The 23,440-nt window shown below is 37.5% G+C and overlaps 1 protein-coding gene across 4 annotated transcripts in view; it reads left to right on the top strand.

Annotated features, from left to right (window-relative positions):
• The window catches only part of ARHGAP15 (Rho GTPase activating protein 15), a 431,141-nt gene that overhangs the window by 6,536 nt on the left and 401,165 nt on the right, over nucleotides 1-23,440 (top strand). For all 4 annotated transcript variants that reach the window (XM_067549899.1, XM_067549898.1, XM_067549900.1 and 1 more), the window contains one exon: nucleotides 15,419-15,598. In XM_067549899.1, coding sequence (XP_067406000.1) covers nucleotides 15,434-15,598 — 165 coding nt within the window. In that variant the 5' untranslated portion in view covers nucleotides 15,419-15,433. The remainder of the gene's footprint in view (nucleotides 1-15,418; nucleotides 15,599-23,440) is intronic.

The raw sequence follows: 23,440 nt of genomic DNA, 5'->3' as shown, positions 1-23,440 counted from the left end.
CATCTGCCCAAAGGGAATTTCTTTTTCTTTGTCTCCCTTCTCTCCAGCAGCATAATGGAGAGAAGTGCAAGGGCTGGGGAAGAATAGAGCTGCAAGGGAAGGAAGGGCTTTCAGCTTGTAGCCTATTCAGTGCAGCATTCGAATGCTATCTGGGGATGGCTGGAAGTATCCAGTCCCTTCGTTACAGTAGCAACACGAGAGACCAGAAGAGCTTGCTGGCTTCTAGCCACTAAGGCTGCCTTTCCAGTTGCTGCTAGGGTTTCAAAAAATTTGCCCTGAAGAGTGCAAAGGTGCAGCCCTATTACAGAGTACCATCCTCACATCAGGAGCCATACCAGAGGCCCAGTTGGGCACTGCTGAGGCGGAATTGAGGAGCTGGCCAGTTTGTGATTTCAAGGAAACTGTAGGCAGGGGACTGTAATTGTGGGGAAAAGGGAGCAGTAGAAGCTGGTGACTGGGCAAGAAGTGAGGAATGTAAGAGCACATCAGCTCGATTCCTGTTGTTTTTTTTTTCAGGTGGGATGTGGGAGGCAGGGAGCAGAACAGCCTGCTCACTTTCAGGAGGAATAGGAGAGCTGTTGTACGAGGCATAGCACGGGAGCTATTATAGGCAAGGTAGGGTAGGAAGAACTCCAGATGGGTTAGTTTGTTGGTGGATTTTATTTGAGAAATCCAAAAATAATTTTGTGTGTGTAGGGGGGATATCTGGGGTATCGCTAGCTGGCCAAATCCCTATCACTTATTCTGGACACCAACTGCAACTGGTCCTAGCATCAGAAAGAAAAAGCCTTTGGTTGCATCACCATTTAAAAAAAATTATCCTGTTTTTAAATACTTGGGAAAGCTTGTTCTTTTCCCTTTGCTATGCAATAAACTTGAAGCCACCAATCTTACAGACCATGTCTTTGCTAGAAAAAAAGAGTGTTTTAAACCTGTATTAACTAACCTGTTTTACTGTTGCATTGGAGACAGGGCAGTTATAGTTTTAACCTGTGTTAGCTGGTTGAGGCTCCCCCCTTAAGATTTTCCTTGCTCAGTGAACAGGTTAAAACTACAACTGCCTTGTCTTCACTTGGATTTTAACAGAAGCTAGCTTAAAATGGGTTAAAAAACCCACCTTTTTTCCTAGTGAATGCACAGTTATAGTCAAAATGAAACTGAAATTTCTGCTAGCAGAGTTGTGAAGTCAAAACAAGTACGACATAGGAAGATCTTGAGCCAATGGAATGCAGTTTTCAAGCTGTTTCAAATTCATCAATTGGCTCTGTTTGTTGTATAGTTCTAACTGCTTCACTCATTTGAAGTGCTTGGACGCTACATGTACAATTGTGTCAAAATTCTCATCATCAGGTGTCTGGTTCAGGTAAGTATCTAGAGTTTGAATCTTGCCCAGCTAAGTTTTGCAAAATGGGGCTGGAAATATGTCAGATGGGCTTTCTGTGGAATTTCCAGCACTTCTGCTTCTTGCTGCCGCTGTAGGTTGTTCTTGCAACATTTTTCTCATGGTATTTTGTCAGCTCTGATCTGGCCTGGTAGCACTAATGAAACACTTTTCGGAACAATTTTGAATCTCAAAAAAGGTTCCGTTCAATATGGGTCTAAAAATTGTCGAAAATTCAGGATTCTTATGCCATCCAACTTCCTGGTGGAAAGCATTGTGTTCATTGTGTATATTCTAGAAACATTGAAACAACAACAACAAGCTTCATATGCATGAGTAGAGTGACAGTTTTGTGTTTAGACCTAATCAGTCTTATATATACTGGTTAGAATTTCATAATTTTATTTCTATATTGGTGGAAGGTTTTTCTTTCCCTTTGCTACACATGGTTGGGAGTATAATTGGCCTGTAGTAGCTCAAACACTATTGACCATGCTGAGCAATGGTAGGAACACCTTGATCAGCATTCCTCTTGTATTAGACTAATTAGATTAATGTAATCCTAACTCTGCAATTGTTACTGTCACCAGCATAATGAACAAACAATATCTAGTTTGTTGAACATCAGCTGATGTTTTTCCAGCTGTTTCTGGCACTGAAATAGTCAATATTAAACATATCCGGAGCATACGTTATGTAGTTTATGCAACCGAGTAATGGAAACCACTTTGATTATGAGTCAAATATATTAAGGTAAGACATTAAATATGTTGCAAACAGGAAGGACTGCAAGTAATAGTTTGCATGGGGAGGGTACTTTTTGCAAGTGCATATTCATGTGGATTCCTTCTGTTGCCGTTTTTGTAGTTTAAGTAAGCCACAAAAGTAATTTAACCCACAAAGTACACTTTGCGCTTCAGACACTATTTAAAAACTGAAATATTAAGCTTACACATCCCATAGGCCATTTTCAGTAAACGGGCAAAAAAATAAAGCCTCAAAGGCACATACTGTGTCTTTGGACATTAGAAAAATTGTAAAACACCTGATCCTTAAAAATAAACCTCGTGTTATGTAACTCAGAACCAAGGGAGATGTGAATGGAAATATGGCTGCATGCACTGATTTATGCTATAGACACTTATAGACATAAAGATCCTCTTTTACCGCATACTCTATTATGTTCCCTTTGCTCTATAGACTAATCCTCTCCCCACTAAGCAGGTGTTATGCAGTCCCACAGGGATGGGTGGAGAGGGAAATGGAATCTTCAGTTGCCAGGTCACAGAATGCAAGAGTAGAGTCTGAAGTCAACAAAAGTATGTTTATGAGGTTGAGCATTAGATTTTCTTAATTATTGGACTATTTGCTCATCATTGTCTCACTCACTATTTGCCTGGTCCTTCAAACATTTCCCATGATAATGTGGAAGAAACATCAGAGAGCACATCTCTGTGGAAGGCACAGCATAGATGCCCTACTAATGAGTCTGTCTCTGTGTATGCCTACACTGCAACAGGGAGCATGCCTCCCTGCCTGTGTAGAGAGACTCGGGCTCTCTCTGCTTGAGCTAGCATGTCAAAAATAGCTGTGTGGATGTTGCGGCATGGGTGGCAACTCAGGTTAGCCATGTGAGCTTCGACCCAGGGCTTATATGGGCTTTGATTTGAGAGATTAATTCGAGCTCCACAATGTCCATACTTCTATTTTTAGTGTGCTAGCTGGAGCAGATCTAGCATAAGTCTATTTAGCCAGGCTGGGAGACATATTTCCAGCAGCAGTGTAGTAATACACTCTGTGGCTTGCTCCCCTGATTCTGCTGCTTTTTGGAGCCTATGCACCCATGCATGGCTGGGGGGAAGGTGTTAGATTTTTTAACCCAGCACAGCAGTCATAATATTGGCAAGATTCCAGAGTAGCACAAAGCTGCCCTAATGCAGGGCAGGATCTGGGCCTTAGTCCTCTATTTACCCCTATCAAGGGCAGCTATCACCGACATCCTATTACGGGACTACTGTTCAGCATCTCTCAGCTTGTGCAACTTGTACCCATTCAATCTCTCTTCCTTCACATTTCCTTTCACCTAATCCTGAGACAAACTGAACTATAGCTTATGTAAATACCTGGCTTTTTTTACTGTGTTTTTATATTTTATCAACAAGAATAAACAAAGGTGGGCATGTGGCATCTACCTATCTTTGTCTAAATATAAAACAAAGAAGGACAGCAGCAAAGCAGTCAGTTGGTTTATCGTTTTTTTTGTTGTTGTTGTTGTTTTCTTTTCTTTTCTTTTTGTCTTAACTTTTTTGTCACTTAAGATACTGTAAGTGAACCACTAAAACAAATATCTGAAAAACAAGTTACAACCAAACTATTACCCTGGGGCAACAAACCACTCCTAACATATTTTAGTGTTATGGTTAGCACACAGGAAATCACTGAATTGAACAATAACAATTTGCAAGTTATATTATTGTGTGCAATACTCGCACTTTAAAACATGGAGTATGTTGGGACCTACTCCGTGGAAACATAGAAAAGGCATGGATGTAAGCCACATTCCAAATTGGTGCTGCAAATCTCAAGTATGTAGGGTGAAATATTGTGCTTTTCTTAAACTCTAATACACATACAAAGAACTGTAGATGGTAGAGTTTGAAGAAGAAAGGAAGCAAAAAAGCAGACTAAAATATTACCCAAAATGCTATAAGAGATGTATAGTTTGACTATGATGTACACACATGACATTGTCATCTTTGTCTTGCTGTACGTTAATTCTGTGCATGACTTCATAGCGTTGTAGATGAATGGTTTTTGTTTTTTCCTCAAAAAATGTGATGAATCAGGGCTTAAGTCTGATCTATTGTCAGCCCAGTTGTCTGCTATTGTAACTCCATTGACTCCAGTGGAGTAAGTGAAATCAGAATGAGGCCAAGGGTACTCTGACTTCTGTAGTTATAGTGTATTGAACAGATTACAAAGAAATAAGTTAAATGGAAACATAATTTCATAAGAACTACAATGTTTTTATTCTCAATGTATACCACTAAGGATTTATCCTGTACTTGCTTGTCATGATTGAAATTTTGTGTATTTACTTGCCTTGGTCTAACTAGTCTTTATCCTGCAAAAATATGTAATGTTTCAAAACTGCAAGAGAGAAAGAGAGAATGAAAGAAGTTGAAAATAGCCATCCTATATACTAGATTAGTTCAGAACAACACAGAATACAGGATCTGATAGTTTGGGATCTTAAGTCTCCTTAAGAACGTTGTATGAAAACATTTTATTTGTATTACAGGAGTGACTACAGGCCATCAGTCAGGATTAGGGCCTCATTGTGCTAGGAACTGTACAAATATATACTAAAACATGGTCCGTGCCATATTCTGCAGGGATTTGTTCTTGGCCCAATACTGTTCAACATTTTCAACAATAATCTGGAAGAAAATATAAAATTTTAAAAGATGCAGATGACAAACAATGATGAAATAGTAAATAATGATGGGAGCAGGTCAATTATACAGTTCCAGCTGGATTACTTAGTAGACTGGGCTCATTTGAACAACACATGTTTTAATATAGTTAAATACATTGTAATACTGCTCAATGTAAATCACACTTAAAAGATAGGGGAAAGTATCCTAGAATGCACTAAAAAGGACTTGAAAGTAATGGTAGATAATCAGTTGAATATGAATTCACAATGTGATGATGTAACAAAGAAGGAAAATGGGATTCTTGGACATATAAGGAGAGAGGAATATCAAGAGGAGTCAGAAGGTGGTATTTCATCTCTTTATACCAACTGTGAGACCATTACTGGAATACTGTATCCAGTTATGGTGTCAATACTTCAAAAGGAAGTGAGCAAATGGAAAGAATTCAGGAAAGAACTACAATAATGTTTTAAGGTCTGGAAAAGATAATGAGAGACTAAAGAAGCTCAATCTATTTAGTTTATCCAAGAGAGTCAAGAGGTCACTTGATCATGGTCTACAAATACCTACATGGAAAAAAGATGTGTGATAGATGGCTCTTCAGTCTAACAGAAAAAGACAAAAAAATCCAATTGTTGGAAGCTGAAAAAAGACCAATTAAAACTAGAAGGAAGGCATACACTTTTAACAGTGGGAGCCATTAATTGTTGGAACAAATTATGAGTTTATAATAAAAAAAGGAAAAACAAAAAAACTTTAGATTATTACTTTCTCTGGTTTTCCCAGTGCATCCTGTCAGCTCATTATCATCTCTAAAATAGTAAGCTCCTTAGGACAAGGACTATATTTATCTGTGTCTTTTTAAGGGATACAAAACCCATTTCTGAACTCTTTAATGAATTTGTTACCACCTGTAGGAGAATATGAGGCATTGAACAAACTGACTGCTAATTTGCGTATACAAAGTGCTAGAGTGGCTGCTGTTTTCTGGTGATCCTTCTTTTTGTTGTTAGTTTTAAAGGGTTTTTATCCAGTTTGTTTTTCTTTTGTCTGATCTGGGCTATGTATTTGGTAGAATGTGTTACTATCTGTACTGGTCAACCTAACAAGAGAGCTGTGAGAAAACAGACTCTTTCAAGTGAACAGTAAAGAAGACAATTTTATGAGGTGGGCTAATGCCGATTTTCTTTGCTCACAATATTGGAAGAAAACTGCTTGGCAAAGAAGATATGGTAAGCCAGAACTTGGTGTATCCCAGGAGAAGCAAGAAGATACTACAGCTAAAATTTTCAAAAGGGCCTAATTGACTTAAGAACCTAAGTTCCATTGAAAGTTATTGGATCTTAGGTCTTAATCATTCAGGTGCTTTTACCCTACATCGATCTGGAGAGAAGGAGTCAGACCTGTGGGCCTGTCTATGTTGCCTATGGACTATGCCACTGCCCAGAGTCTCTGCAGGGCTGCCTAGCAACATAGCAACAGTTGCTCCTCCCAACTGCAGCCTCTCCCCAGTACACTTCTTACTGCTGAGCTTGTGAGGGAGTCCCCAGAAGTTAGCTTTATGGCCTTATAGCTGTCTTCTACTAAGCCTATGCTGGAGGAATCCCCCCTTGGCTGGATATGAAGCTTTTAGAGCTTCTTTACACCACTCGAGATCCTTTCTCTGTCATACAGGGGCCAGAGTGAGGATGAGAATCTCACCTAGGAGCACTGTGTAGCATAGTTTTTTATCTTGATCATAGTTCCTTATCTGGTATGGTTGAGATACGCTCAGCATGATCCACGAAAGGGCTTTAATACTGCTCTAAATTACAAATGATCCCAGACCATAATAGTATTCCTTTCCCTTCACACTAGGAAAACAAGAATTACATTTTGCAAAAGAGTTTGAGGTTTTGAAATGTATTTTCCTTCCTCATTGTAATGAAAATCATACCTTTGAGAATTTTTTTGTTTAAAAAAATAAAAGGTCATGCTCCTGAGGTTAAGACACTCACCTTGGATGTGCGAGAGACAGATTCAAGGCCCAGTTCTGAATCAGACAGAGCAATTATCTGGTTTCTTACATCCCAGATGAATGCTATGACCGCTGGGCTTTTGGCTATTCCAGAGGGATATAAGCTCTCTTTCTCTGGTTTTGATCAGAAATTCCAACTTGGACCTGAGAAACATTCCTATTGGAAGTTTAATCAAAACAGATATGTTTCTGTGAAAAGATTTGGTTTCCACAAATTTGCATTTTCTGACCAAAAAACCAAGGTTTTGTTGAAAAACTCCTGACCAGTTGTACTCTGCACCCACTGCAGTGAGGGGGGAGTGTGGCATAGGAATTGCTGCACCAACTCTAAACTACCAGTGATTGCGGAGATTTTTCCATACCCAGATATACTGGTGTAAGGGCTGTTTTGACTGCCAGCATGGCACACAAGATCCCAAGACAGCTGATAATTGAGGCCTAATGCTTTTTACATTGCTGCTGAAATTGTTGTGGTTCAAATATATTTGTCTTGCTCTAAATCATTGACAGAGGGTATCCATGTATTCCTGCAGTGGCTTCAGGATAGAAAGCATTGCTTTTAGGAGATAATTAGGCAAAGGTGACTCGTGGGGGAGGGGCACACAGGGTCACGTGTCCCCCCCCCCCCCCCAATTTTTGATGGGATTTATATTTATATTTTTATTTTTTTGAAGGGAGTGGGTTCAAAATATGTGCCCCCCCCACTATCAACAGTTTGTCACCACTGTAATTGGGACACAAATATTCTTTCATAGCATGTTGCTATGAAAACTATCACCTTCCAGGAAGGAAAATACCTGTCAGATTTGTGGTCCATTCCTTGGTTTTGGGAAGAATACGAGAGAAGCAGGGACTAACAAATGACTTCAGGGAACAGGAGAGGCCATGTGAGTCCTGTTCCGCAGCAAGCCTCTCACCTTCAAACACCATTAGTCAGATGCCATTAATATTGCCTCCGTGTGACTTGCTGTTTCTGTCCATCTCCTAAGCTCTCCAGCTGAGTTTGAATCTCTGCTGAGGAAGAAGTCATGTTTGTGTGACATCAGTGACAGAACGGGCTGATAGGGGAGCCTATCCAAAGTGGCAGGGACGGCAGGTGAGAGATATTGGGGCAGTGAAAAAAGTAACGGGATGTGTGCCTCCTATTCCTTCTGTCATTTAACTTGAATTTGGTTTGGCTATCGTATCCACTTATCATAAGCTCCATAGAGCAGGGACTGCCATCTTAAGTGTTCGCTCAGTAGCCAGCATGATTTGATTTCTATTTTAATACAAATAATATTAACAACAATCTTGTACAGCATGGAGGACACTGAGGGCACTAAACTAAAAATAACCAGCAGAAAATTTCAGAACAGGTCTTTGAATCAACTTCCTTCTCCTTTTCTATAATAGTTAACTCTGAGCCACTGAGATGCTTTTTGTTTTGTTTTGCCTGTGGAGTTGACTAGGGCTGGCCTGACTTTTGTAATTCTGATTTCCTGTACAGACAGCATCTTCAACTTTTATGGTTGGTTTTTTGTCTAAGTCACAGGCCTTGGCTTTTTATTGTTTGGTTTTATGGTGAACGTGGGATAGTGAAAGCAGTTTTGGCCTTTTTTGTTCTATAATACGACTATTTGCACCAGCTTGGTATGGATAATATTAACTATTGATGTACAGTATCCCATTTACCCTGGAGACAGAGTAGCAGACAAGGATCTGAACCTGTGAAAACTGACAAGGTCCAATTTTTTCCTCCCTGGCAATGTCTTCATTTTATTATGTTTGGCATTTTCATGGCTGCTATTCATTGTTCTTTCTATTTATGGAAGAAATTAGAAAGAAATTTATGGAATAATTTACGGGGAAATTAGACTTAATAGAGATGAAAAAGTCACAAGGAGGAAAAAAGGGAAAAGTGAAATGGAAGGAAATTAAAATGAAAAGTTTATTTTGGTAACTGACCCCTACAATTAGAGTACAAGATAATTGTCATCTTGTGATGAAAAACAAACACAAATGGTAATGCTACTTGAGTTACCATGACCACAAACTTTTTCCAGTGAGAGAAATTACTTACAATACTACAACTTGCTGCAAAATCTTGCTATGAGATAGTGATGAATTTATGTCTGCACTGTATATTGTGTTATCATATGGTCAAATTAAATGAGTGCAAACTAGAATTTAGCAATAATGCTATCCTGCTTTCCCCTCAGAATCATCTTTCTGCTTTGCTTTGTGGTAAGGCTGGGGACTGACTTTATGGAATCAATGCAAGTAGTTGAAAATAATGTATGAAAACTCCTACAAATAACCAGTACCTGCACAGCACCGTATAAATAAGCAAACATTGTGCTCTCCTCTGTAGAAAAATACATACAATACAAATAACCAGTACCTGCACAGCACTGAATAAATAAGCAAACACTGTGCTCTCCTCTGTAGAAAAATACATACCTGGATTAAAAGTTTAAGGCCTCAGTCCTGCAAGTTGTTCCATCCAGGGAGATCCTCGTGCCTGAACAGAGACCCAATTGCTGTCTTCTTTAGAAATAATCACAGTTAAACCAAAAAGTTAAGGATGGTATGGGTAGAGCTGGTCAGAAAATAATTTTCACAAAAAATATTGTTTTAAATTAAAATTTTGTTTTATTTTAGTGGGAAATCCCCACTTTCTCTCACTTCCCTCCACCCTTTTTCCCACTGCTGGGGATTAAAAAAATGAAAATGGGAATTTTCCAATCACAAGGAAATGAAAAATCATATCAAATGTTTCACTATGACTTTTCATCCAACAGGGAATTTTGAAGAAATCAAATGACTTTGCATGAGACACTTCGATTCAATTGAAACACCATTTTTGGCGCAGTGGGCAGGACTGAGGGCTAAAACTCGATTTGTCCATACAGCTTGTGTGTTTCTGAGGGTCCTTCTAAAATTGTTTTGCCAGGACCCGCCAGTTCCTGAGTAGCTGTGAGACCCTATATTTCTGGATGAGCTCAGCAACATACTGTGTTAATCTAATCTGCCTCTCTGATGACAATGGGTCTGATTCTCAGAAGCCTGCCTACTTTTAAGTGTGCACACTTTGCACATGCAATCAGCTATGTTCATTTTTCACCCATGAGTTCCAAAGACAGAATTTACCCCCTGCAGTCACCAGCTGCGTGTTTGGAAGTTAGGGTTGGGAAAATGCAGTCTCTGCCAACTGCCATACCGCTTGCATGAAAGTACAGAAAGTGTCCCTTCCCTGTTTCTGCAGCCCTTTTAGGCAGTCAGCAGGTCTCTGGGAAAGCCAGGGGATTTGGGCTGCTGTTCAGCCTGATCACTGCAAGGCACCACTCTGCTGCCTGCTGAAGGACAGCCAGGTGGCCTCTCTGACTCCCTTTTTGGGAGCTCTCTGCTCCTGCTGCCGTTACCAGACACTGGGATGGAGCAGCAGAGAGGTGGCTGTGATGGAAGTCAGAACCAAGGCAAGGGAGATGAGGGGCTGTGGATGAACGAGACTGGGGGCTAATGGGGTAGACAACAGGTGTGTTGGAAGTGAGGGAGGGGCTACTTGAGGGAAAGGTGGGGACAAAAGCTACTGAAAGGAATTAAAAAGGAGCAGGAGCTAAGGGAGGAGCAGGAGGTGTGAAAATGGGCTAACGAGTGAGCAGAATGAGAGCAACAGGGTTAATGGAGGGTCAGGGGTGATGCAACCCATAGCAACCTCCTCCATCTTCTGGGTTCTCTCCTGCCCAACAATGACCCCCCACACCCAATCCAGTAGCTACTCTAGGTCCCTCCAAGCTGCTTCTGGTTCCCCATAAATCCTAAGCTTTCTTCAGAAAGGTTTGGGCAATAAGGTGCTGCTTCTCTCTGCCTGTTCCCACTGCTCTGTGGAGTTCCATCAGGCAAATCCAGATTCAAATCAATGCCTTTCACCAGCACTAAATTCACACAGAGTTTTCAAGTCTGATGTTTACAGCCAAATGAAAATTACTTGTAAATATGCAAATTAGATAATTAAATAATTAGCATAAAATGCCACACATGGTTCTGGACAAAATATCCAGCCAGCCTTTGAAAATAAGGCCTCAGATTGACTTTAGGAATTACCAGTAATTCTTGCTAAATCTGGATGCAGGCAAACCAAGGTGTGATTTTCCCCCATTGGCCTTTGCAATCTTTTCTTTCCTGGTTCCAAAGAAGAGAACTGCTCAAGAATCCATGTATGATAGCTCTTACCAGAGCTCTGTATAAAAGCAATATGTGCCTTTGCTCTGTGCATGTAGTTAATATAAAGTGTGCCATCTACTGGCATACAAAAATATGTAACATTGTTTGTAAATTTATTAGTGTAATAAAGTTGTTGTTATGCATTGCAAAAGGTTTCCTGACTGGATCTCTTTAGAGTAGCCATTGCACACTATACATCAACAAAGCAAAAAAGTACCAAATTTCCTTTAGATTCTGCAAGTTTTCATTATGCTGTAACTGCTTTTTTTTTAAAGGTATGATATGACAGCTTTTCTATGGTGCTGATTATTGTATCTGAGTTTCTCACAAACGTTACTGAATAACTCTGAGGAAGGAGAGTAGTATTATCTCAATTTTACAAAAGGGGAACTGAGGCACAAAGAGACCAAGGCCAAAAGCTTTATTTATGCATCCAAAGAAGTGAGTTTCTGCCCACGAAAGCTTATGCCCAAATAAATTCGTTAGTCTTTAAGGTGCCACAGAACTCTCACTGTTTTATTAACTTTGTGCAGCTCAATGATTGTGCTCCAACTTTATACACCTGGCCTGATTTTGTCATAGTACATAACATTTTTATAGCAGTTTGCGTTCAAATCAGTGTGCAGACATTACCTGATTAGTCCTCCCAACGCCCCTGGCATGTAAGTGGGTGAGTATTGGTATCTCCATTTTACAGATGGATGCATGTAGACAGAAAGTCAGTGACTTGTCCAAGGTCAGACAATTACTTAGTCATTCAGGCACTAGAAACTAGATCCACAAAGGAAACTAAGGATTAGTGTTGCAAAGCCTAACTTTAGGCAACCTGTCCACAGCCCCAGGTTAGGTACTCAGGGTCCTATGCAATGTATGGGGACGGTCAGGTGCTAAGAATGGGAACCACAGAAGCCAGGTACCAGTCTCCAGTTGGGATTCATTGGTGTGAAACCTCTGCTGGAGTTAGGTGCATATGTCAGACCATTCCTTTTCTCACCAAATAAATAAATAAATAAATAGAGGTGACCCTCCCCCCATAGCAAAAGCACTTGCCCAAGATGTGGGAGAACCAGTTCAAAGCCCCACTCTGTCTCAAAGGAGCAGAGTTGAACACCTGCATCCCAGGTGAGTGCCCTAAGTACTTGGCTCCAGGGCTGTGGTATCAGGGGGACAGCATGAATCTCAGTTCTCCCGTTAAAGCTGTTCCACTTTGTATAAAATATTCATGGGGACAAAGAGCAAGCCAAAATAATTCTATATTCCAGTGATTAGTGCACTCTCCCGGGATGGGGCAGAATCGGGTTCTAGTCCCTACTCTAATAAACATTCAACTGCCTTAACCAAAAGCGCATCCTAACACTTCCTGCTGTCCTCTCCATCATTGTCTAAGCCCAGTTCAACCTCTGCAGGGGTCCTATAGAAAACAGCCTCATTTCCTTCAGCCCCCTGAGTAATTCATCTGTACTGTGCACTGAATGAGGCAGGGGTTCTCTGGAAAAAATAACATTATCATAAAGCTTGTATCATAATGAATATACAGACGGGTGCAGAATTAAGATTGCACAGACAACCTCAAATCCAGCATTTCCTAGCTTTTGAGTGCTTGACTTTGCAATCTAAATAATACTATTTTATCATCATTTTTGTATGTCATTGCCTAGATATTTTTTAAAAGAAAAAGAAAAAAATTCTACTATATGCAACTGTACCAACCCCCCTTAATGCATCAATAGCTGTGTTTAAACCTTGGATATTCACTACTGAAACAGAGACTTTTACCATTTGAACTAAAAAACTAGCTGTCATGAAGAGATGGTTGTTAGGCTCTATGGACAAGCTTCTTAAGGAGGACTTTACAAATTATTCTTCTGTCACCTTACAGTGATCTCTGCATACTGTGTGGTAACTTTGTATCTGCTTGTTCTTCCCATGCTCTGTCTCTCTTCCGAGGATTCTGTGTCTGTTTCTCCATACCTGTGTTCTCTTCCAGGGTGCTATGACCCCCAGTGTTCTCTGTGCTGTTGTTACCCCTCTCCTGTGTTCTGTGTCCCCCACATTGATCTGTTTTGTCCACGTACTGTAGAAGGTTCAGCTCTCAGTGGAATTCTTCAGTGAGGCATTTGGGCAAGGTGCATGTGCAGACCTTTGGAAGTGTAGCCTTATGACCAATTTGGTTGCAAAATGCATTTGTTACTAATAACTGGTTCATTCTTTGATGACTAGTTAGAGATTAATTAAGAAGATGATTGGTGCGACACATAGAGACTTTGAGTTTTATTAATACCATGATCAATATAAGCAAAATCACAGCACTATAAAAACAAGATCAGAATAAAAGCATAAGATACATCAGGTATAGTCGTGAATCCATGGAGTTGTGGGTTCTGCTTAAAATTAGGTTAAGCATTAAGGTTATCCCCATCCTACTATTCAGAAATCCCACTGAGGGTCAGGTTTGATTCCCTTTTTATGCACTTATTCTTACTATCCCCCTACTTTGGAAAACATATTTGATCAAGTCTTGGCCTCTTGTCAATATTTGCCATTCCTGTTATCCATTTTTGAGGTTTAACAATTGTCGTAAGCGTATGTGCAGATGGAAGTTTCTCTATGCTGTTCGATTAAAGAAGTCTGGCCAAATAAACCCTTAGATAGTTTATCACAAAATGTATATTACTAAATCGTCGGACCGAGGTTACTTACTAACACTAACTTTTATTATGTCAGCATAAAAATATGCTGACTATTATCACCACTAGGCCTCAAGGTAAATACTAGAATTCAGGCTCAATGCAAAATCCATTCTTAAATTATCTTTGTTTCTTTGCTTATTCCTATTTGTATTATAGCTTTATTTTTATTTGCAATAATTTAGCAAGATATAAATGATTATTTTACCTGATCGTCTGATCTCAAGTTATGGGTCAAAGATCAACAAAGCTTCAGTGTTTTTTGGGGTGCTCTCAGAAACAGCTTTGCTCTCTGAAAACACACCCAGGAAATAGTGACTTTCTACAGGTTATTACTCAGTCATGTCTCAATGACTTTACATGTCCCTGGCCCCAGATCAATCCATCTTCCAGATTTCAAAGGACTGTTGCAAACGGTGGTGGTGGAACTATTCAAAAAAAAGTTGTCAATCTTTTATAATGAAAAGTATTAAATAACTAAATACGTGGATTGCTACCACCCCCTGTTTCTCCTCCCATGGTACTTTGCAGGAAATGCAAAGTATCTCACCAATGGAAAACGTATGGGAAATTTAGGCAGAGTATAATGACTGAAGTTGCATTGTGATCAGGACACTAAGTTTAACACCTATTCTACTGAAAGATCCAGGGGATTTTTTTCACAATTCCAAGGCCAGAAGGGACCATTGTGATCACCTAGTATAATCTCCATCATAACCACAGATCGTAGAACTCTCCCGAAATATTCCCAGAATATATCTTTTAAAAGTCCAGTCTTGATTTTTTTTTAAATAACAACAAGAAGCCAGAACAATGGCTTTGCATTTCATTCAAATTATGGCACCTTGAAAGTCACAGTACTCCTTAAAATCATAGAGGTACATATATAAGTTATTTATACCACATCATTAGTACTACTTCCTGTAGGACTTCTACATTCGTTATAGGTTTCCCACCAAAGTACTAACCAGGCCTGACTCTCCTTAGTGTATGGGATCTGAGGTGCTCAGTCTTTACCAAAGGACTCAACATTTTTTTTCAAAAAGTTTCTACTATAAATAAAATGATTGAAGCTAAAAAAGGTTCAACTGATCTGTGCTTGAGAAGACCATTCTAACAAGATTCCAGCATAGTTCTCTCATGTAGAAGTCAGTCAGGTTAATTATTTTCCAACCATGTCACTTTCCTTCATATGGTCTAAAATCCATAGTGTGAAAGGGCCAAAGACAAAGTTTGATGGCTTCCAGCTGGATGTAATAGAAGATTATAGAGAGATTATACCATAAGGGAGAATGGCATTTAAGATAAAGATAATCTTTTACATAAACTTAACTCTTTCAAGAGACAAGATGGGTGAGGTAATATCTTTACTTCTAACCTCTTGAAGTTGGTCCAATAAAAGATATTACCTCGCCCACCTTGCCTCTCTGATATCCTGGCACTGACATGGCTACATCAACACTGCATTAACTCTTCCAAGTCAGTTCGGATGGATGAATGATTAGTACAGTAATCAACTTGGAGGTTGATAATCTTAGTTACCCTGGTGTTCAAAGATAATCAAGATTTCCTGAACTAGTTCAGCCTGTGTCTGCTATTGACTGCAGTGAAATACAATATGCACTGATATGCTTTTAGGTAAAGAGCACTTGTATCTAGAATAACTTTATTGTTCTGTGTTTTTCAGGACAATATCGCAACCATGCAAGGACTTCCAGCTTCCGATACCTCCTGTGAAAAGCTGAATCCCACCCAACAAAATATTGGGGCTGTTCAAATGAGGATCAAAAGTGCCAACAGCCACCATGACAGGCATAGCCAAAGTAAATCAATGATCCTTTCTGAGAATGTGAAGGTCAAAGAACCTGTAAGTAAAAATCCACAAGTGTTTCCTCATCTAATTTTTGTAAAACCAAATTATTATCTTCAGGCTCATTTATTAATTCTTCTAGAAACGCTTGCAAGTAGGAACCTGTACACCTACAGGTGCCACTTTTCAAGTAGAGTATCACCAGTTATCAAAGTAAAACTGTTTAATCCAAAAATACATCATGGATTTGGTGCTAGCACCTTTAATGCCTATGCAGGATATCCACTGTCATGCTTCAGTGTAATAAAATATCAGGTTGTGCTGGTGTATCGTGCTTTCATATCCTAAAAATGACATCACGTCTAAAAGCCAGAGGCTAAAATCAGAAAAAAGGAATGAGAAAGAAATTAAAATTCTTCAAATAAAGGAAAACTTTGCAACTGACATACCTAAAATAGTATTGCCATAGGAATTACTGTTTTGCAGAGCTCTGATACTGAACATATCTTAATATGTTATCAGTGAACAGTTGTAATTTTTATCCATGAAAAATGATTTAAAATAATGTAGTTAGTGATGAACTCCATTGCCAGTTATGTCCTTGCCCCTGTATTCATTCTGAGCTACTAAACAACTGATTGGTATGAGTCTCCCCTGGTTAATTTTCTTCTGTAATGGTGGCAACTTGCAGCTGAGGCCATATGATGTTACAAAATTATTTATGCAATGTTAGCTACTTTTTTGGACTCCAGATCTATTTTGTTCTCAGTGAATGCAAACGAGTTAAGTTAGCTGGGGACAGACCCCCAAGACTCAGTCACTCTTCACAACCATGTGAGCTATTCATTGCTGTTCTGCTATACAGCTGAATATTTCATAGGAATCCATTATACTAACTGAGTTATTAAATGGAATAAACTTGCCATACCAATTGTTTTTTCCCTGTATTTTTCACTCCAAGTAAAAATTAATCCACAACATTTTCATCAGGGTAGCTCGAAAAGTATATGATTTTAATCATTCTTTTTTTTTTTTTTTTTTTTTTTTCCCCCTATTTGACTTAAATGAGTTTAGTTCAGGGAAGCAAATCATTATATTTCTGGACTGAAAATATTATTACTTTAGATCATGGCAACTGATAAGAGATTCATTTCTGTGTGGTTACTTTCCAATTTAAAAGTACCATTTGCTTCAGACATATTGCACATATTCCTTTATTTTTATCCTAAGTGAAATGTTCCCTCAGTTATGAACTTGAAACAGTGTTTACAGTAATTTATTGGAAATACTATAATGCATTATCAGTAAGAACTGTACCTTTGAAAAAGTTTAAAAGTTAAGTATATTTAATGATGCCTAACATATTTTATTGGCTGTGTTTAACAAACGGCACTAGGCTGCAGTTGTTTTTGACAAGCATGAAAACATCACAGCATGAGACTGCAAAAGGAATTATGTAGAGAAATTACAAGTGATCCATCTCTCAATGAATTATCCACCTCAATAGCCTGCAGAACTCAGCTACCAATTAACACCTACTTTATTACATGTTGGGATGTACTTAATAACTTTCATGTGTTTATGCACTATTACCTTGACTGATGCCTCTTGTACAATTAGGCATAATTGGCATATCAATATGCAAAAGTTAAAAGGATTAACCCTCTTAAAACTAATGAGCATTTCTGTATCCAGCTGCTAAATGAGACAAAATTAGCATTTTTCACTTTTGGGCAGGATTTTATCATGCAGTTTCTCATTGTTGATATTACCTTGTTACATAACTTTAGTTTTGGGGGTAGTATGCTGGACTGTTACAGAGTAAGAGTTCTAAAAAGTTAAACTAGACATAAATATTCAAGGCTGTGCTCCCATAACCATAGCAGGTACAATGTATATTCATTAGTAGGGAGCTGAAAAGTTGCTTTGTGTTATATTTGTTTAGTAGCTCATTATATAAAGTGGTATTTAGCTCAGAATATGTCATTTTACCAAGCAAACTTGGCTTCGATATCACAGATTGAAAGCTTGCCATGCTACTGATTTCCTTTCTGTTTCAGTTCTTTTCATCTCTTTTTGCCATGCAGAATTTTCTGACTAGATATTGACATACTGAAAAGTATTTTGGCATATTTACTTATATAAGCCTGTTAACGTTGTTTGCTAAAGCCAAACTAAAACCACATTTCTTAAACAAGAATCCAAACATATTGAAATATATGCTTAAAATGTAGTGTTATTAGAATGCAAAAGATTTACCAAAAATTTTGTATCACTTTCATGTTGATATATCAGATTCTCCATGCCTGATTAGTAAAGCATTTTGGGGGAGGATATGGAAGGAAGAAGATATAACCTTTGTCAAATGCATTGAAAAAGTGAGGAGTTCTTTGTTGGTTTTTTTTTTGTTTTTGGGGGGTGGGTTTTTGGTCAGTAATGTACTCTTACTTTGTAGTTTCAGTACACTTAAATAAACAACCTTCAATTTTGCATCCAGAGGAATTCAGAGCAGAACTTAAAAGATACATATACCAACATGCCAATTTAATCTTATTACACTGTGTTCAAGGCAAAAAGGAGTTATGCTGCTTTATACCAGTTGAGAATCTGGCCCTCTATTAAGATACTTTGTGTAATATATTTCAATGATTGTGCTTATTGATTGTTTGGAAACATTTTTATTGGTTTCACATAAACTGCATTTCTTTGTCTTAAAATTTTAGAGTTTTTTTAATATTAGTGATATGAGTAAATTTATAAGGGGCTCCATGTTACTCTAATACTTCACTTATGGAAATGCTTTAGAAATATCTACTATTAGCTATGATCTGTTAATTAAAACGTTTCTCTTTCTATGGATGATGGGCCAAATCTTTCTTGCCTAACCCATGAAAAACCCATTCAATTCAGAATTAGGTGCATTTTGAACAGTTAGAAAAAATATTACTAAAATATATTTGAAAAAAAAAATTACCAAACCGTGTGTGTCAAAAGTCAGAAACACACCTGTGAAGGATCTCTAGTGATTTGTAGAGAAGAGACTATATAATTTTGTCTGAGTGATTTGTGGCATTCTAAAGCATTCAGTGCTTTGTTTGTGTGAACTCCTTGGGCTCTCCCTTTGAAGGTGAACAGATTATTTTCCATAGTGTGACAATGCAGCGTACATCAGAATGGCCATATGAACTGTGCATTTTGTAGTAGTGAAGATGCTGATGTGGAATAGAGAAAGAGCTGATGCAAAAGCTTAATATAGATATTTTTGGCTTTTATTTTGCGTTATTTAAATGGAAATGCTCAAGTATTCTGCAAAGGTTGGAACTGTTATTAATGTAGAGTTTAAAGAGCACGAATCATGAAGCTGGACACAGACTGGTAGGCAAGGGCTCTTTCAGTGTTGAATATTAGTATAGCAACCACCAATGTACATTTATATGCAATGCTTCTATCTCTTAAACCTAGAGAAATACATTTTGTTTCGTTCACAGCAAATTCTCACAATGAATGTACATTTTTTTTATTGGTGTTTAGATAAAGAATTAGGGTCTATTTTAGATATTACAAAATGTTAATGTATTAGAATTCTTTATGATTAAACAGACTTTGTTGGTTTATTTGTCTCTCTGATACATTATCAGAGAAACAGGAAGCAATTTTCTTTTGTTTCTTACTCCTGTGATCGTATAATACTTGCCAAAGTTATGACTAGCCAAAAAGACAGAAATAAAATGGCTAAAAATACAAGCCTTCTGTTTAGCAGAGTTTTTCAGCCATATTATGAGATTGCAGGGCTTGTACGTGTTTACTTCAAATCAAGCTTATAGTCAAGTTTGAGGCTTTGTATAGATTGTCCTCAAGTAGATCCTGATATTTAATTAAAATGACACTAAATCACTTTGAATTGATAAGACTTGGCATCTCAAACAAAGGTAATTGCCCGTATTGGTTTTGTACAAAAATAGAGCTGCTTGGAAAATGTGCAGCCAACACAGACTGTCAACTCCATTTATAGATCAATATGTGAAAACCATTGATCAGGCAGGCATGTGTAACAGTAACACTTTGCATTTATTTGTTTTTTTATAGCACGTTAAGGTTTACAGGATTATCGGCTTCCAAAATATTTTGACTTCCTTATAAATATGTTATCTGTTTAATGTTCATTAAAAGACAGACTACAGTCCTTTCTAAAAATGTTTTCAGTTCATGATTTTTCTCCTATTGCTGTAGGTTGTGTAAGCTGAAAATGGATTATTTTCTTCTCTATAAGATCATTACAACTCATTTTTAAAATAGTTTACTTAGTGGAAGTTTTTGAAGATTTGTTTTTCCTTCCACTTTCTTTTTTTTCTGGAGAAAAACAAGCATTGACAAAAATGTTCTCTCAATAAGTAATTGACTTAATGAATTAAGCATTCTCCCCATTTGTAATACCATAAATTGAAAAAAAAATCTATATATTTTATTCTAAAAAGGGCTGTCCACACTTCACTCTCTTCAGACTGCAGTCTCACATATATGTATATATACAAAGCTATATCTATATCTATCTCTCTCTCTCTCTATATATATACAATATATATATACACATTTTTTCTTTGGCTTTCAATGAAAAATACAGTAGACACCATTATAAAGGAACAGTTTTGAACACAAGTATCTGAGGTAACTCAGTTGTTTCATGTTCAAAGAATAGTACTAGAACAGTGATAGAAATATGAATGTACCTCAGATGACAAAATGTGGTAACTATTGGTAAATGCTTATTTTTTAGTGGCAACCACTTTATTTCACCAAGCATGTAAGTGTTATGTATAAAATAAGTAGATTTGAAGTAAATCAGTGATACTGACTTGTATGAAAGTAATTCCAACAAGATTGTTTGTGGAATCATAGAAGTTTAGAAATGGAAAAGACCTGTTAGAGAACCCATTCTTTTTCCTACCAGGGCAGGAAAATAAAACAGAATCTTTCAGATGCCTCATCTCTATGTTCTGCACTATGTGGTTCAAATATATCTTATATCATCAAATCAAAATGGCATTTTAACTCTATTCTCTGTTGTACAGTGGATTATTGTACACATAAAATGTTCACAAATTGTGAGTCCAGTCATAATTTCTTAGGTTCCAATTCTTCAAATAATTTTACATATGTTAACTTTAAGCATGTGACTAGTCCTATGGAAGTCAATAAGCATTTGTGGGAATAGGACCTCAGGCTTTACTTGGGCAAAAGTGCATTGAAACCAACTGCACTTCTTAGTGCTGGCCTGGGCCCACATATTAGTTTAGAAGAAAAAACTGATCAAGATATCAAGAAATTAGAGTCAAGGTTCAAGGGAGATTGAACAGTGTAACTAACTCAACTGCCATTTTTCATGACCAATGATTTCTTATCCAACCATTTTATTGTCACATGTGCAAAGCAAGGCTTAGAAAAGAATCTTTATTTTCAAAATAGATTTTCTAAATTTATTTTGTTCATGTAGTTTGTTACTCTGTGTGTGTGTGTGTGTATTGTATATTTATACTATAGATACCATAACTGAACTGATCTTGACTTAAAAGTTAGAAGTTAATTTTATTGGTAAAATCTCCATCTGTCTATATTCAAGGCATTTTCAGTATAGCATTGCAGCTGCATAACTGGATAGACAACATCATAAGATCTTACAAAAAATAAATAACCAGTACCTATTTCTTTTTGAAAGCCAAATTAAATTCATTTCAGCTCTGTTGACGAAGTGGTGAATGTAACCAGTTTGTGGAGTTTGTTAAATCAAACTGAAGTTCAGACAAGATATTATACGAGTTGGAATTGCAGATTTTTGACTCTTACTCAATGTGACACATGGATATGAAAAAGGTTGAAAAATCTCTAGTGTGGTGGTTTTTTCCTTAACTCTTACATTGTCTCATGCTGTGAAAATCTTCACCCTATTTACTAAGTACAAATTGGTCTTGCCAAAGGTTCTGAAAGTTTATTACTTCAGTTTAGATCCTAACAGTTCAAAGAGAGATGCAATTCTACAAATTAGTGTACGTGTTATGCCAGGCTATTTTAACTTGAACCTAACTAAATTCATTTATACTTTACTTCTGATTGAAAACTGCCATAAATGTACATTGAATACATTTTTTTTAAAGTTAGTCCTCTGATTACTAATTTGAATCAAAAACGCTAACCTTGTTAGCATCTGGACTTATTTCCATAATAACAACCCCTTCAGAACCTACAAAGTAATGAATAATTGACAACAAATGAAATGTTTTGATAGTTGTCGGCACAAAGCATGTTTAATGTTTTGTGTTGCTTCCTAGCTAATTATGTAGATGACACATTTGTCAGACCTTGACTGCCATTAGAAACGTGTTTCCAGAGGGGAGAAAAACAGGCTATTCATAGAGTAATTAACTAGAATGCTCAATGACCTGTGAGAGATTCAAATGGCTGCCAGTTCAGACATTGTTTTGTTACAGAAGCAGAGGGGTAATTAAAATTCCAAATTACAGTGCTATGATGAAGCATTTGTTTGTTGACAGTATACTCTTACTCTAGTTTGTTAATTCTTTTTTAAATTGCTTCTAATCCATTTTATAGCTTTAGGAGTTCCGTCTTTGAATTTACTGACAACTAATATTATGGTAAATTGTTCTTCAGTGGAGTACTGCAGGCTTGGCAGTTTCATGGGACCACAAGGTGGGAGAGATAGAATAGCTTTTCTTTCTCTAAACTGACATACCACGTGCTGTCATCGAATCGCAACTATCACAGCACGTCTTGTGAAATGATATGTTCATAATTCTGTGTTAAGGAAGATGTCTAGTTATAGGAGGAAATGATTCAGATAAAGTAATAATAATCAAACAAATTGACTAAGGTGTCCTAAAACATTAGCGCAGAGCCCTAATATTCTTTAGATGATGATGATGATCATTTAAGTACACATTTTGGGAAGCTGAGATCTAGTTGAAAACAGACATTCATAAGGCAATGGTCTGCATGAAGAAACATAGCATAAAGAACGGTGTATGTCATAAGAGAAGATTATATCTTTGCCAACAGCCTTCCTAGGCAGTAATGGATATGACAACATGAGATGTCTTTTCAGTAAATATGGGAATTGTTTGCAAATCCAAAGTGTTAAAGTTTGCTAAACAATTAATTAAATACAAGCCCAAGTGAAATATGTATTTACTTTACCAAAAGTGAGAATATGGCTTTGTTAAAAAGATCTGACAGAAGTAACATGGTGTTTGATTCAGGGGAGCTGACAGCGGCATGGAGTGAGCGCTGATTATCCTGAAGACACTGTCAGCTAGGATTGATTTCCACTTTCTCCGTTTATGTAACGGTTCCTGTAATACAGCTGACCCCGAATCACGTTACCTTGTCATTTCTGTGCACGGATCAAGAAGAGATGAGCTGAAAATAGCTAGGCACTGACCTTGAACTTGCCAGAAAAGTGAAAAGTGACAGTGGTGGCTTTTGTGTGTGTTGTTCATGTACAAAGATTAAGCTAAACTGTTATTCAGTTGAGTTCACTGTAGCAGCACAAGGGGGCAGAGCAGTACTAGAGATTACAGGTAAAGTAGATACTTCAGTTGCATTTGATTTTACAGAAATTCAAGTCTGTGCCAAACAACTCTCTTGTTTTTAAATTTGGGAGATGCTCTGAAGAAGAATCATGGATTAATCAAAATCTTTTATATTTCCATAATCTGTCATTTGAAAACATAATTAATTATAAGGTTTACTTAATATTGATATACATTTCTAATGAATAATTTAAAAAGTGCGATTACATTTTCCATTACAGTTTGCTCTACATAAAGATTTCCCTTCCAGTTCCTCCAATATTTAGTGAGAGAATATGTAGTTGAGGGGTGTGTGTCC

Source organism: Emydura macquarii, unplaced genomic scaffold (genome assembly GCF_026122565.2).
Source record: "Emydura macquarii macquarii isolate MOO-44397 ecotype Brisbane River unplaced genomic scaffold, CSIRO-AGI_Emac_v2 contig_1253, whole genome shotgun sequence".
Lineage (NCBI taxonomy): Eukaryota > Metazoa > Chordata > Testudines > Chelidae > Emydura > Emydura macquarii.
Note: the sequence above shows the minus strand (reverse complement) of the source record. Positions and strands in the feature narration are given on the sequence as shown.